This window comes from Sinocyclocheilus grahami, unplaced genomic scaffold (assembly GCF_001515645.1).
Source record: "Sinocyclocheilus grahami isolate Dianchi unplaced genomic scaffold, SAMN03320097.WGS_v1.1 scaffold456.1, whole genome shotgun sequence".
Lineage (NCBI taxonomy): Eukaryota > Metazoa > Chordata > Actinopteri > Cypriniformes > Cyprinidae > Sinocyclocheilus > Sinocyclocheilus grahami.
In genome coordinates this window covers 154599-169551 of record NW_015505635.1, presented here as the reverse complement: position 1 = coordinate 169551, position 14953 = coordinate 154599, and the positions used below count along the sequence as shown (strand labels likewise).

The window sequence follows — 14953 nt, the reverse complement described above, 5'->3', positions numbered from 1 at the left end:
CTCTCACACACACACACACACACACACACACTCACACACTCACACACGCTGTGCGAGATGCGGCTTGTGCGCGCGCTTCAGGTGTGAGGTCAGACAGCAAGACAAGACGGCAAAGAGTTGTTTTCTGCAACTTATTGCACTTAACTTTTTAACGTCAAGCAATTCTCTGCTATATGCGTCGAACTAAAACTTTGACATTTTGCAACGTTTTGATTCAAGTAGCCTATTAAAATTATTCAGATATCGCACGCCATTGCGATATGCATATCACGATATTTACATTTGCGATATATCGTGCAGCCCTACTTAATGGAGAATACAAGACTTCTTAACCAAAACAAATGTCTGTAAAAGTAAAAATGCAACAAAATGCATCATATTTAGTGAGAAAGTGTGACATGCTCCAGCAAAACAGACACTAGTTTTTGCATTCAGCACAGAAATTTTTTTGTAAGAAACACTTACTGTATTTCATTCAGTAAATAGAATGCAGGTCTGAGGCTCAAGTGTCTTACCTTTATAACCCGGTCTGCCAATCTTGACAAACTTCTTCACCTCAACCTTGACTTTCTCTGGAGCGGGTTGAGCCGGCGCATCCTTCGCCTCTTTTGCAGCTCGTCTTGCTCTAAAATAGAAAAGTACAGACAACACAATGAGTTGCTCCTCTACACTGAACATCATCCTGATGATCACAGCTCCAGAAATGCACTTACAAGTTAGTCTGATGCTTTTTGCCCTGCGTGTGAGCGAGGTAACTTCCCTAGAAGAGGAACATCACAGACACAATGAGAGTCATGTTTAAGGAGGACGAACGTTTGTAAAGTGCATTAGCGTCACTCATACCTCATTATTGTGCAGCGTGAGACACAGTTTACACTCATAAGAGCCCAAGTGGTTTTTCATGAAGTACGGGTCTTTGTTGATGTCTATGGTCTCTAAGGCCAGCTGGCGCAGACGCTCACGCCGGTCTCGGTTGCTTTCGGACGACGAGGCGACGCCACCGCTGCCGGTTTTCCCTCCAGCTCTGTGCTGGAAATCCATGATGACAGATCTCACTCCTCACACTGCTGCTCCTGGAATCACAGAAGAGGAAAACACGTCTAAACATGGCAGAAAATCATCTGAAATTCAAAGAGTTTGATGGTTGAACTGTCAGAACTCAAAACGTCCCGCCAGCACACTCTTATTTCAAAATGTACTGAAAAATAGTGTACACAAATCTGCAAAGATGTGGAGGGTAGCCTACAATAACAGAGGAGATCTTGATCCTGTTATACTCGCATATAGAAGTCTGAAACTTACAGCAAACAGCTTCTTAAATGGTAAGGGTCAGTGAGATATAAATAGACACCAAAATAAATTATGAATGTGTTTAGAGCAAGAAACCTTGACTTATAATAAGTGGATTTAAGAAGGGGGGAAAAATGCAAACGTGTATATAATCATATTTACGGTAGGAGTAAAAAGATATGCCACTAATAAAATCACTTATCAATTACAATAGTAACACACACACACTCTCTACACACACACACACACACACACACACAGTTAGTACATAAAGCACTGAATCGAACTGACTTCAAAGCTGCATTTTTAACGAATCATAACAAACGCCGAACGCTCATTAAAATACTTGAGTAAACCTAAAGTATAATACCAAAAGTATAAGTAAATATTATTTTGATTGAGAAATTCTTTGTGAAAACATTTCTTACCTAACGTCCAGATCACGCTTGCCGCCGCCGTAATGCGCATGCGCGCTGAGTGATGCACTTCCGGTTCCTGTTATTTTGAAGCACGCAACTTTATTGATAAAGATAAGATAAAAATGCCACAGCAAAAGTGTGTTTTCCCTTACAGACGCGCTGTAAACTAGTTTCACTGCACCGCGATCAACGAGGATGTATAAAAGTCAAAAAAAAAAAAAAAAGGTCAGGTTTTAGTAAAAAGGTAAGTGACAGGACGTCACAAAACTGCTAAATCATCAACAAAAATGCTTTAATTAAAATTTTAAAACAAATATTTTATATGATTCGTTTGAAAAGTGTACGTTTTAAGTGGTACAGCAGCGCCCTCTTCCGGCTGCTCTGTGTATCCGACGCTAAGACGAAAACCGCTGTTTACTGTCGTAAAAATGCGCTTTGATGAGTCGAAAGTGCTGTCGGAGAGCTGAAGATGCGGTTCAACGAGAAGGAGCTGGTGTTCCTGAGCCGCCAGCCGTCAGAGAGAGCGGCCGAGCTGGGCATGAGAGGCCCGAAGAAAGGAGACGGTAAGAGCTTCTATTAAAGCACCGAGAAAACCAGACCCCGCCGATTAAAATCAACAACAGATCAACATTTTTTTGATCAATGCTGTGATCGCATGTAGCGTACTCGCACTATTCTCTGATATCACAGCGGTTGTTAAAGGTGGGGTAAGCGATTTCTGGTAGCCGATGTTGACGTTTGAAATCACCCAAATAAACACGCCCCTTCCCCAAAAGGGTCACGCCCCTATTTTGATAGCTCCGCCCACACAAAGCAAAACCAATGTTACACCGTGTCTACCAGGGGCGGAGCCATCATTTCAGAGGTGAGGGGGACAGAAAAGTTATATATATATATAAAAAACATTACAATATAACATTTCTGTAATCTATATAAGCTACCAGTCAACAGTTTGTGAACGGTAAGATTTTTAATGTTTTATAAAGAAGTCTCTTCTGCTCACCGAGCCTGCATTTATTTGATCCAAAGTACAGCAAAAGCAGTAATATTGTATATATTTTTAAATGATTTCTGTGATCAAAGCTGAATTATCAGCATCATTACTCCAGTCTTCAGTGTCACCATTCTAATATGCTGATTTGCACTGAAACTTTTGGCTGGTAGTGTAGGCTACAGTCAACTTTAATTTTTCTCGCATTTCTAGCTTTTAATTGGCTTAGAAATCAGATAAATGCTGGACAATAACCAATAATAATGATTTGCTTATACGCGCGAATATGAACGTGGTTTTGCGCAGCTCGGCACGACAAATCCCCGACAGAAAACTGCTGCTGCGTTCTACTCGTGACGTATTGACACAAATGTCAAATGATTTTCAACGGTTGCTTTGTCGCGTCCAGCGTGCTAGACAGACTTTAGCTGTTGCGGCGTTTAGCTGTTTACTCACCGATCGAGAAGAAACAAAGCAGCCTCGGCGTCCGATCGCAGGCCTCCGCTCCTTGAGTTCTCTCCAGCGCTGGAAAGCTGATTTGATATTTACACGGGTCCTACTTCTTGCCTTAAGCCTTCGTTTGTTCCGCAGATGTTTTCCTCTTTTGTTTTTTATCCGCCGTCTCTATCTTTCTGTCGCTCGGCTCGCTAATGTCCGTCCTGTGCACTGAACTCTCTCTCCTCCACATCACGAGTGGACACGCCCCTTACTGCTGATTGGCTTCAAGTTCGTTTTGCTATTCGGCCCGAATCAGTCTTCTAAAGCGTTTTTGAAAAATCGCTTACCCCACCTTTAATGTAGTACGCTATTACGAGTACAGCTGTTAGTCGCTAGTGTTCGTACTCTACTGCAGTATCCAATCACGTTAGGAGGCGGGACACGTCACCTCCACTACGCGCTCTGTGATTGGTAGATTGATTTCTGTTAAACTAGAGTTGATCGCATCCACTCAGTTCGCCGTTATTAACAATTAATTTTTTTAATAAAAAAGCGGAAAAGCGGTGACATAACTAGTATACCGCCATTTGAATCAACCAAGCTATGAGAAATTGAGCGTTTCTGTAATAATCCACTAATCCACGAAAAACGAAAGCGCTCACTTCGGAATCTTAAAAGCCAGTTTGACGTGACATTATAAAAAAAAAATAATATATGTATTTTTTCTCTAACCACTTTAAAAGTTACGACTTTTAATCTCACGATTATGACTTTATTTTCCTTTTCTGAGAGTTGCGAAATGTAAACTCAGAATTGCAATATATTACCTATATGCAATACGGAGGGGAAAAGTACAAATTGTGAGATAAAAAGTTGCAATTTAATTTTTTATTCTGTTGACGAAAAAAAAAATAGAATTGCGAAATGTAAACTCGTAATTATGAGGGAAAAAAGGTCAGAATTGTGAGATACAAACTTACTCTTTTCTCGCAATTCTAAGTTATCATCTCACATTTCTGACTTTTTATGCATTTATTTTTATTTTTTATATAAGAATTGTGAGGGGGGAAAGTCAGAATTGTAATATACTTTTTTTTTTTATTATTTGGGCATAATTTTCAACTAAAACAAAACTAAAAAAATAATAATAATATATTTTACAATACAAACTAATAAAATACATAAACCAGGAGAGAATAAAAATGCATTATATATACTAAATGTAAACTGAAGCAACTAAAAGGCACTTAAAAATAAAATACGTTTTTAGGTGAGATTTAAAAGTGACTGTGCCTCACTAGACTGGACCGATCTGGTTTTGCCGTGTGGAGACGATAGCGTTTTATTAACCAAAATAAACCAAAATGATTAACTTTCAATAGAGTTTGACTTTTATCTCTGCTCTGTTTCCCACAACAGTTGTGAAGAGGCGTCTAGTGAAGCTGATCGTTAATTTCCTGTTTTACTTTCGGACCGATGAGGACGAGGTGAGTGTGAAGCAGCGTCTGATCTGGATCTCAACAGCATCGTTATCGTTATCGCTTGAGTTTAATTGGTTTGTGTTTCAGCCCATCGGCGCTCTGCTGCTGGAGCAGTGTCGCGTGGAGAGAGAAGACGATCATGTTTTCTCCATCGGTGAGAACAGCTCAACCGTGTAGAAATTATCCAAAGCATTTCATGTTTTAAGCAGGGTTATAGGCTTTTATCCAAAGCGACTTACAAATGAGGACAATAGAAGCAGTCAAAATCAACAAAAGAGCAGTGACACACAAGTGCTGTAACAAGTCTCCGTTAGCTTAACACAGCACATGTAGCAAGGGCTTTTTTAATTATATAATGAATAAAAAGAATAGAATAGAATACAAAAAGAATAGAGATGCTAGTGTTAGTTTAAAAAAAGAAAAAAGAAAACAAGCAGTTAGTAGGCTAAATGAATAGAGTGCAAGATTAAAAGGGGCAAGTTTATTATTTTTTTAAAGAATAGAATTAGAATAGAGTGTGCTAGAGTTAGAGGGTCAAAGATGGAAGAGATGTGTTTTTAGCTGATTCTTGAAGATGGTTATTCCACCAGGAGGGAACATTTAATTAAATGATAAATGTTAACTGAAATAAAATAAAATATTAAAAAATGAAATTTACTTTATTTCATCTAGTTGCCACGGAAACATTTCTCATTTTCATTTAGTTGATGTAACTCAATGCACTAAAATAACTAAAATGGAATAAAAATTACAGACTTTTTTTAAATTAAAAACTAACAAAACTGACAAAACACAATTAAATTGCACAAAAAAGGAATTACTTTAAAAAAAACACACCGGCTCTTGAAAACCTCTATGTGAACACACTTGCCCGAAAAAGTGCGGGGGACGAATTTACGTGATATTAAAAGTGGGGGGGACACGTCCCCCGCGTCCCCCGCGTCCCCCGCGTAATCTACGCCCCTGGTGGAGCGCTTTCAGAGTATGCATTTATTTGTCATTTTAACTGTTTGGAAACTGAGCGTAAATGTGGAAGTCCTTCAAAGATTTCTTATCCTGTTGCGCCCTCTATAGGACCAGCTTGAAGCTTGAAGCGTCATGGCAGAGCATTGAAGTCGATCAGTCGGTGCAACCCCTATCGGACGCGAGCGACAAAATACTATAGAACTCATTATAATCAGTGATGCTGTCTACACCATAGATATACTGTATATTAGGGCTGCACGATAAATCGCATGCGATATTTAATGCGCATCTTGTCAGTAAAGCCGGTTCTGTAATCAGCGGTAAATCTCCATCACGTGCGTGCTTTCACATGGAGCAGCATTAACTACACAGAGCCGTTGTTCACTGACGAGCTGCGCAAAATATCGCGCGAATATGAACGTGGTTTTGCGCAGCTCGGCACGACAAATCCCCGACAGAAAACTGCTGCTGCGTTCTACTCGTGACGTATTGACACAAATGTCAAATGATTTTCAACGGTTGCTTTGTCGCGTCCAGCGTGCTAGACAGACTTTAGCTGTTGCGGCGTTTAGCTGTTTACTCACCGATCGAGAAGAAACAAAGCAGCCTCGGCGTCCGATCGCAGGCCTCCGCTCCTTGAGTTCTCTCCAGCGCTGGAAAGCTGATTTGATATTTACACGGGTCCTACTTCTTGCCTTAAGCCTTCGTTTGTTCCGCAGATGTTTTCCTCTTTTGTTTTTTATCCGCCGTCTCTATCTTTCTGTCGCTCGGCTCGCTAATGTCCGTCCTGTGCACTGAACTCTCTCTCCTCCACATCACGAGTGGACACGCCCCTTACTGCTGATTGGCTTCAAGTTCGTTTTGCTATTCGGCCCGAATCAGTCTTCTAAAGCGTTTTTGAAAAATCGCTTACCCCACCTTTAATGTAGTACGCTATTACGAGTACAGCTGTTAGTCGCTAGTGTTCGTACTCTACTGCAGTATCCAATCACGTTAGGAGGCGGGACACGTCACCTCCACTACGCGCTCTGTGATTGGTAGATTGATTTCTGTTAAACTAGAGTTGATCGCATCCACTCAGTTCGCCGTTATTAACAATTAATTTTTTTAATAAAAAAGCGGTCATGGTGCGACATAACTAGTATACCGCCATTTGAATCAACCAAGCTATGAGAAATTGAGCGTTTCTGTAATAATCCACGAAGCTGTGGAAAACGAAAGCGCTCACTTCGGAATCTTAAAAGCCAGTTTGACGTGACATTATAAAAAAAAAATAATATATGTATTTTTTCTCTAACCACTTTAAAAGTTACGACTTTTAATCTCACGATTATGACTTTATTTTCCTTTTCTGAGAGTTGCGAAATGTAAACTCAGAATTGCAATATATTACCTATATGCAATACGGAGGGGAAAAGTACAAATTGTGAGATAAAAAGTTGCAATTTAATTTTTTATTCTGTTGACGAAAAAAAAAATAGAATTGCGAAATGTAAACTCGTAATTATGAGGGAAAAAAGGTCAGAATTGTGAGATACAAACTTACTCTTTTCTCGCAATTCTAAGTTATCATCTCACATTTCTGACTTTTTATGCATTTATTTTTATTTTTTATATAAGAATTGTGAGGGGGGAAAGTCAGAATTGTAATATACTTTTTTTTTTTATTATTTGGGCATAATTTTCAACTAAAACAAAACTAAAAAAATAATAATAATATATTTTACAATACAAACTAATAAAATACATAAACCAGGAGAGAATAAAAATGCATTATATATACTAAATGTAAACTGAAGCAACTAAAAGGCACTTAAAAATAAAATACGTTTTTAGGTGAGATTTAAAAGTGACTGTGCCTCACTAGACTGGACCGATCTGGTTTTGCCGTGTGGAGACGATAGCGTTTTATTAACCAAAATGATTAACTTTCAATAGAGTTTGACTTTTATCTCTGCTCTGTTTCCCACAACAGTTGTGAAGAGGCGTCTAGTGAAGCTGATCGTTAATTTCCTGTTTTACTTTCGGACCGATGAGGACGAGGTGAGTGTGAAGCAGCGTCTGATCTGGATCTCAACAGCATCGTTATCGTTATCGCTTGAGTTTAATTGGTTTGTGTTTCAGCCCATCGGCGCTCTGCTGCTGGAGCAGTGTCGCGTGGAGAGAGAAGACGATCATGTTTTCTCCATCGGTGAGAACAGCTCAACCGTGTAGAAATTATCCAAAGCATTTCATGTTTTAAGCAGGGTTATAGGCTTTTATCCAAAGCGACTTACAAATGAGGACAATAGAAGCAGTCAAAATCAACAAAAGAGCAGTGATACACAAGTGCTATAACAAGTCTCCGTTAGCTTAACACAGCACATGTAGCAAGGGCTTTTTTAATTATATAATGAATAAAAAGAATAGAATAGAATACAAAAAGAATAGAGATGCTAGTGTTAGTTTAAAAAAAGAAAAAAGAAAACAAGCAGTTAGTAGGCTAAATGAATAGAGTGCAAGATTAAAAGGGGCAAGTTTATTATTTTTTTAAAGAATAGAATTAGAATAGAGTGTGCTAGAGTTAGAGGGTCAAAGATGGAAGAGATGTGTTTTTAGCTGATTCTTGAAGATGGTTATTCCACCAGGAGGGAACATTTAATTAAATGATAAATGTTAACTGAAATAAAATAAAATATTAAAAAATGAAATTTACTTTATTTCATCTAGTTGCCACGGAAACATTTCTCATTTTCATTCACACAAGTGCTGTAACAAGTCTCCGTTAGCTTAACACAGCACATGTAGCAAGGGCTTTTTTAATTATATAATGAATAAAAAGAATAGAATAGAATAGAATACAAAAAGAATAGAGATGCTAGTGTTAGTTTAAAAAAAGAAAAAAGAAAACAAGCAGTTAGTAGGCTAAATGAATAGAGTGCAAGATTAAAAGGGGCAAGTTTATTATTTTTTTAAAGAATAGAATTAGAATAGAGTGTGCTAGAGTTAGAGGGTCAAAGATGGAAGAGATGTGTTTTTAGCTGATTCTTGAAGATGGTTATTCCACCAGGAGGGAACATTTAATTAAATGATAAATGTTAACTGAAATAAAATAAAATATTAAAAAATGAAATTTACTTTATTTCATCTAGTTGCCACGGAAACATTTCTCATTTTCATTTAGTTGATGTAACTCAATGCACTAAAATAACTAAAATGGAATAAAAATTACAGACTTTTTTTAAATTAAAAACTAACAAAACTGACAAAACACAATTAAATTGCACAAAAAAGGAATTACTTTAAAAAAAATACTTTGGTTTTAAGAAGAGTTATTGCTAACTAAAACTAAAATTATATTTAAAAATAAAAAAACATTATTTGAAATAAAATAAATATGAACTGAAATAAAATAAAAACTGAATTTATTTTATTTTCAGCTAGTTGCCAAGGAAAGATTTCTAATTTTTGTTTAGTTTAACTTGATGTACTAAAATAACTAGAATGAAACTAAATTAATAAAAACTATATAGACATATTTAAAAATAAATAGACAAATAATAAAACAACAAAATTGCAAAAAAATTTATTTAAAAAAAAAAACTTTAAAATGGAAAATATAAACAAATTCAAACTATTAATAAAAACTATAAGTACTTCAATTATAGTAAAATTTGACTCTCAGCTCTTTAAGAGAGAAATGTGACATCAATCAGTGTTTCTTATGACATATTTAATAATAATAATAATAAAACCAACAAAAACACACAACAAAATTACTAAAATGACAATTACTTCAAATATATATATAATGGAAAATACAAAATATAAATAACTAGTTCAAATATTAATAAAAAAACTATTAATAGTATATCAGTTATACTAAAATAACCCTATAAACCTAATAAACGTGACTCTTGCTTGTTTTCCAGCGTTTCTGGACGAAGCCGAGAGGAAGTATCTGTTCGAATGCGGTTCTCAGGAACAGTGTGTCGAGTGGATCGATGCCGTCGTTAAAGCCAGGTGTGTGTCGCGGACGCTTCCCATCATGCCGTGCGTCTCCTGCTTTATAACTCTGATCTGCTTCCGTCTCACAGTTATGAATTCATGCGCAAGAACCTGATCTACTATCGCACGGAGATCCATCGACTCACCGGCAAGGTGAGGGAATAATATTAATGAATGATCAATATCAGGGCCAGTATTCACAAAACATCTTAGTAGCTCACAACTCTCCGATTTAGGAGAAAGTCTTCAAAATAATAGGCGAGTCAGTCCTAAATTTAGAGTATTTCCCAAAGCGTTTCAGCACTAAAACTAGTTCCTAAATCTGTGAAAGGTTAGTGAAGAGTAACTAAGACTATCCGAAAATAGCTGTTTCCGGCAATCTGCCTCGGAACGTTAACATTTTAGAAACATGGGACGATAATGAGCTTTTAAAAAGATATCGCCTTCAGTTTTGGAGGTTATCCCAACTCTAAATCTTCCTTGTTTTCATGAACCAGGTGGACAAGAAGTAACAGCTGTTCTTGCGTCCAGTTTGGTTTTCTTTTTTAGTTTGCATGTGATAATTCTACTCTAGGCTGTTTATATGCATATCCGCTAATTGTTTATGAGAAGCATACATGTAAGAGGCTGACAATTACAAATACTTGCTTAATTACTGACACTTAGCATGCATTTTAAAACCTTTATTTGAATGTGGCAACATAGTATCACACTCTAGAATATTTCTATTGAAGGAGACTATCAGCCAATCACTGTGTGCATAGTTAATAAGCATGCATAGCAACGAGGTAAACCCCGCCCCCTTACTCTGAGCTTAAGACTTCTCTCTGTTCCTTAGGAAATGTTTGTCTCAGCAGCTCTGTGAATAGGTTTTAAGAGAAAGCTTAGCTAAAACTGCTATTTAGGAGAAGATGAAATGTTTTGTGAATACGGGCCCAGGTTAATAATGTGATCTGGTGCAGGACCCGCTGGAGCAGTATGGGATATCAGACGAAACGCGCTTTCGGGTCAACAGCGGTCTTCCTCCGCCGCCCACATAAACACACACGTTCTCTGCTGTTTGGAGTTTTTACTTTTTCTTCTTTTTCAGTCTGCCAGTATGCATTACTGTACATTCTGTAACCTGAGTTATGGGGGAAGATACGTAATATTACTGTAATAAATGTCTGCTGACTTTGAGCCAATTGCAATTAAAGTTTCTTCCCCATATCACAAACAAACTAAACTGGGTCGGCTTTTAAAAACTGATTTCGGCACCTTTATTGCCTTTCATAATTGTGATGTTAAATGTTTATGCGCAGACATGCATTATAAAGTGCACTGGAGAGGTTTCGTAGCATCCAGCTTTTATCTAAAGCATTAAAGCTCAGTCCAGATTCAGTCAAAACATTTCAGCTGCTTTGAGTTTGTGCTCCTGGAGCTGTAGAGTGGTCTTATTTCACCACAAAATCAAAGGAAAATAGGTACAATTATAATTTAAACAACGTTATTTTCATGAGAAGTACATTTCTTGCTGCTAGAAAATGCAATAAACAATTTAAGTAATTTAATAAATTTTATATAATTTTATAAAATTACTTCAATTGTAATTATCATCATAAATTACAAATGCACTACACAATTTAAGTAATTTAATAAATTGTATATATATATATATATAAATAATTGTAATTATAGAATTTTTCAATTTAAAATCAGCATGAATTACAAATGCACTGCACAATTAATTTAATAAATAATATAATACTATATTGTGCTCAATTTTTGTAATAAAAATAATGTCTATGCTAAAGCCTCAAATGTATTTACTCTACACAGGCTGTAATTTGGCTTTTTTCTTTTTATTTTGTGGTGACCTTTGACCTGTATATTTCAGATATGATAAAACATTGTGGCATTTGCAAATCTGCAGTTTGTGGAAGTAGCAGATTTTTGTTCGATCGCTTGTATCCGTCACAGTCTTGAGCTCGTAAACGCCTTGAACTTCTTTCCTGTACTTTTGAATGCGGCTTTATTTTAACCCATATCTTCTGCAACTTTCCATTTCTGTAAGCGACGAAACTATAATAAGAGAGAAAATGCTTTCGTTTGTCCGAATGTGAGATTCATGAATGTTTGTCTTTGTCATGCACTAGAAGTGATTCCTTCATCATTTATATATGTTCATTTCCAATCTTATTTTGGTTAATAAATCCCGTGTAATGGTACCAGCGTGCTTTTGTTTTTATGCTGATACAAGAGCAATAAAAGTGCCAATTCTGGCCGTATAATGCAAGGAAATGTCTATAAATGCATCACAATAATACGAGTGTTTGCACACACACTGTCGCTCACAGATAGCATTTTTCCAGTTAATGGCCACAATAAATGAGTCATTTACTAAATGCATGTGTGAGATAATGTCTCAGTAAATATGATCATATTTGAGCATGATCCAGTGCCGATGCTGGATCACAGACATACATGATTCTGACTCACTTTCTCATTTTCAAGGATGAATAAATGAAGAAAAGGCCTGAGGCTCATTAGATGTGATGAAAGAAATGTTATTTTAGGATATTTAAACTGAACACAAGCTCTGTACTGCTGTGATTAGCTGTTAGCTTTACATGAGCATGTTTTTTTAATCAAACCGGACGGATGTTTTAAAGTGAAACAAACCACAAAACTCATCAGATCCATTGATATACTCACTGATGTTTGTGCTGCTGGTTTCCCTCCAATAAATGATGTCACTTCCTGCAGGATGATGTCAATGAGGAAGTGCCTTTTGTTAGTTAAAGGTTTTTTTTTTTTTTTACAAATGACTAATAAAATGGAAATCATATTAAAGGAATAGTTCAGCCAAAAATGAAAATGTGTCTCAGTAATGGATGCTCTGCAGTGAATGGGTGCCGTCAGAATGAGAGTCCAAACAGCTGATAAAAACATCACAATAATCCACAGCACTCCAGTCCATCAGTTAACATCTGGAGAAGACAAAAGCTGAAACACATCCAGCATTAAGACGTTTTTAACTAAAAAACAAGTTCATAATGCATAATAACGCTTCCTCCAGTGAAGAAGTGCATCTGCTGTTGTCTCTCACATCACAATTCAGCCACATATGTGTTTAGAGCTGTTTAAACGCTGCTTGATCTGTGCAGATTTCTCTCCTGATTCACACCAGAACACTGACTCACTGGAGGAAGCGTTATTATGGATTATGGACTAAAAACGTCTTAATGCTGGATGTGTTTCAGCTTTGGTCTTCTCCAGATGTTAACTGATGGACTGGAGTGCTGTGGATTATTGTGATGTTGTTATCAGCTGTTTGGACTCTCATTCTGACGGCACCCATTCACTGCAGAGCATCCATTGCTGAGACACTGATGCAGTGCTGCATTTCTCCAAATCTGATGAAGAAACAAACTCATCCTGATCTTGCATGAGTAAATTCTCATCAAATGCTCATCTTTCAGTGGACTGTGGCTTTAGGAGCTCCAGCTGCAGTGGGATTCGGGACTCAGATCCTCATTAGGTCTGTAATGCGCTGACGCAGCGAGTGACTGTAACTCAAACCCTGCTGAATTATTGACACATGGACCCTCATTAGTCAGTCAAGGTCCTCTGTGTTTCACTGCAGCAGCCTGTGAGAAACAAAACCGGCTCATTTCCTCTCAGTCTCTCTCACATCTGCTCCATCAAGCCTGATACAACCCAACGATCACATTATATTCTGTCATGAGCTGACGACAAAACTGCAACCGAAATGGAAAACCTGGAATTTAAACCTGCAAACAAACAAATAGGATTTTCAAAAGATTCAAAAATCTAATTCAAATCCAAAACAAGGGATCATCAAGATGTTTATTTTCTGTTCTTCTTCTGAACTGAATGCAAGGAAATTTGAGTCACTGATCATGTGACTCTTTGCACAGTCAGATATCCTTCATTAAAAGCAAAAACGCAGACACACCAAATATGCATTCATTCTCAAATTCATGTTTATTTTTAAACTTAAAAGCTGACGTTTTTACGGTAAAGTCATTCATAATGAATGTTTTTGAAAATTAGAAAAACATGCAAAAAAAGCAGCATTTCCCCACTAGTGATCTCATAAACAAAATTTGTGTAAAAGTCACTGAAATTCATCAGTCATGGTGAAATTCAAGCAAAAAATAAATACAAATCCAAGAAATGTCACAGTCCTGTGAAGCTGATAAATCAATAAATGTCAGTAATGCTTCCGAATGTACAAGCAAAGCTGTAAAGATGAGATGTTTCTCTGTTATGACTATATTTATTCATCTGGATGAGGTTTTTAGTGTGTCTATGCAAATTAGACAACAATGAACACAGTCACTTTCTTGATTAATATTCCTGGTATTTGTTCTAATTAAAATGCAAATGCAACAGATAGAGGAGTAAATGAATGCAGCTTCATGCAGAGCTCAGTATCTGTGAAACTGTGTTTCATCATATCTGGGACTGAAAGGGGAACCGGAGCGCTCTATAACAGAAATACACCGCAAACACATCCTGAACTGAGGTTCCTAGACTTCAGCCAGAAATGAGATAAAATCATGAGTTCACTTTGATGCCAACGAGTGCATGAAACGGCATGATAAATACACTTAAGTGCTGGTCTTCCTCTGTGTTTTTGTTTTGTTTTCCAGTGCAAATCTCTAAAAACTCTTAAATCAAGACACATATACTGGAGAAGCAAAATGAATGAGACATTTATCAAATACATCAAATCTTGTTCTCTGAGAAACTGATCGAGATGAAGTGAGTTTGTGAGATAAATCAGATATCTGTTCTTGTTTTAATCATAAAAGTTAATTTTGTAGAATTTGGTTAATTCTGATGTGATGTTAAGATGTTTCTCATTGGATGGTGATTAACATTTATTTTATTAATTATTATATTTGCTATTATTAATATTACATTCACACACTCCTATACATATATATATATATATATAGTTTTTTTTTACTTAGTATTTTTGTCTTATTTTCCAGTAGAATAATCAAAAAATTCTTAAATTAAGATACATTTACTTAAGAAGCAAAATTACAAGATATTAAGTCTTTTTTTTTTTTTGTAAAATGCACCCAAATTAAGTGAGTTTATGTTTAAAACAAAAACAAATATTTTTCAGTGGAGTCAGAAAAATAATCAGGTTTTTGCTTTGAATTACGCACATTTTTCTATCCACACTTTCTTGTTTTATGCATAAACTTGCTTAATTTTGACCTTTTTTCAGAATACAAGACCTTACATCTTATGTCATTTTGTTTCACAAGTAGATGTATCTTGATTTAAGGATGTTCAGATATTTGAACTGGAAAACAAGACAAATATTATTTTTCAGTGCATGCGATATTTAATGCCACCAC

General features: G+C 36.5%; 2 protein-coding genes across 2 annotated transcripts in view; one reads left to right on the top strand and one right to left on the bottom strand.

Moving 5' to 3' along the window:
* sf3a2 (splicing factor 3a, subunit 2) overlaps positions 1-12326 on the bottom strand; it is an 18862-nt gene extending 6536 nt beyond the window's left edge. Inside the window, exons 1-4 of the mRNA XM_016234639.1 lie at positions 12267-12326; positions 844-1073; positions 714-760; positions 516-625 (exon numbers count right to left, since the gene is read on the bottom strand). Coding sequence (XP_016090125.1) covers positions 516-625; positions 714-760; positions 844-1041 — 355 coding nt within the window. The 5' untranslated portion in view covers positions 1042-1073; positions 12267-12326. The remainder of the gene's footprint in view (positions 1-515; positions 626-713; positions 761-843; positions 1074-12266) is intronic.
* Positions 2107-11079, top strand: plekhj1 (pleckstrin homology domain containing, family J member 1). Its single transcript, XM_016234637.1, has 6 exons — positions 2107-2272; positions 4558-4625; positions 4707-4773; positions 9497-9587; positions 9662-9725; positions 10535-11079. Exons 1-6 carry the CDS (start codon positions 2179-2181, stop codon positions 10610-10612), a joined length of 462 nt encoding a protein of 153 aa, XP_016090123.1. The 5' UTR covers positions 2107-2178; the 3' UTR covers positions 10613-11079.
* Positions 12327-14953: the final 2627 nt, after the last annotated feature.

Coding starts and splice junctions, on each gene's coding strand:
- plekhj1 (XM_016234637.1), top strand. CDS start 2,179: ATGCGGTTCAACGAGAAGGAGCTGGTGTTCCTGAGCCGCCAGCCGTCA. Junction 9,588..9,661: donor GATGCCGTCGTTAAAGCCAG/GTGTGTGTCGCG, acceptor TCCGTCTCACAG/TTATGAATTCATGCGCAAGA. Junction 9,726..10,534: donor TCCATCGACTCACCGGCAAG/GTGAGGGAATAA, acceptor GATCTGGTGCAG/GACCCGCTGGAGCAGTATGG.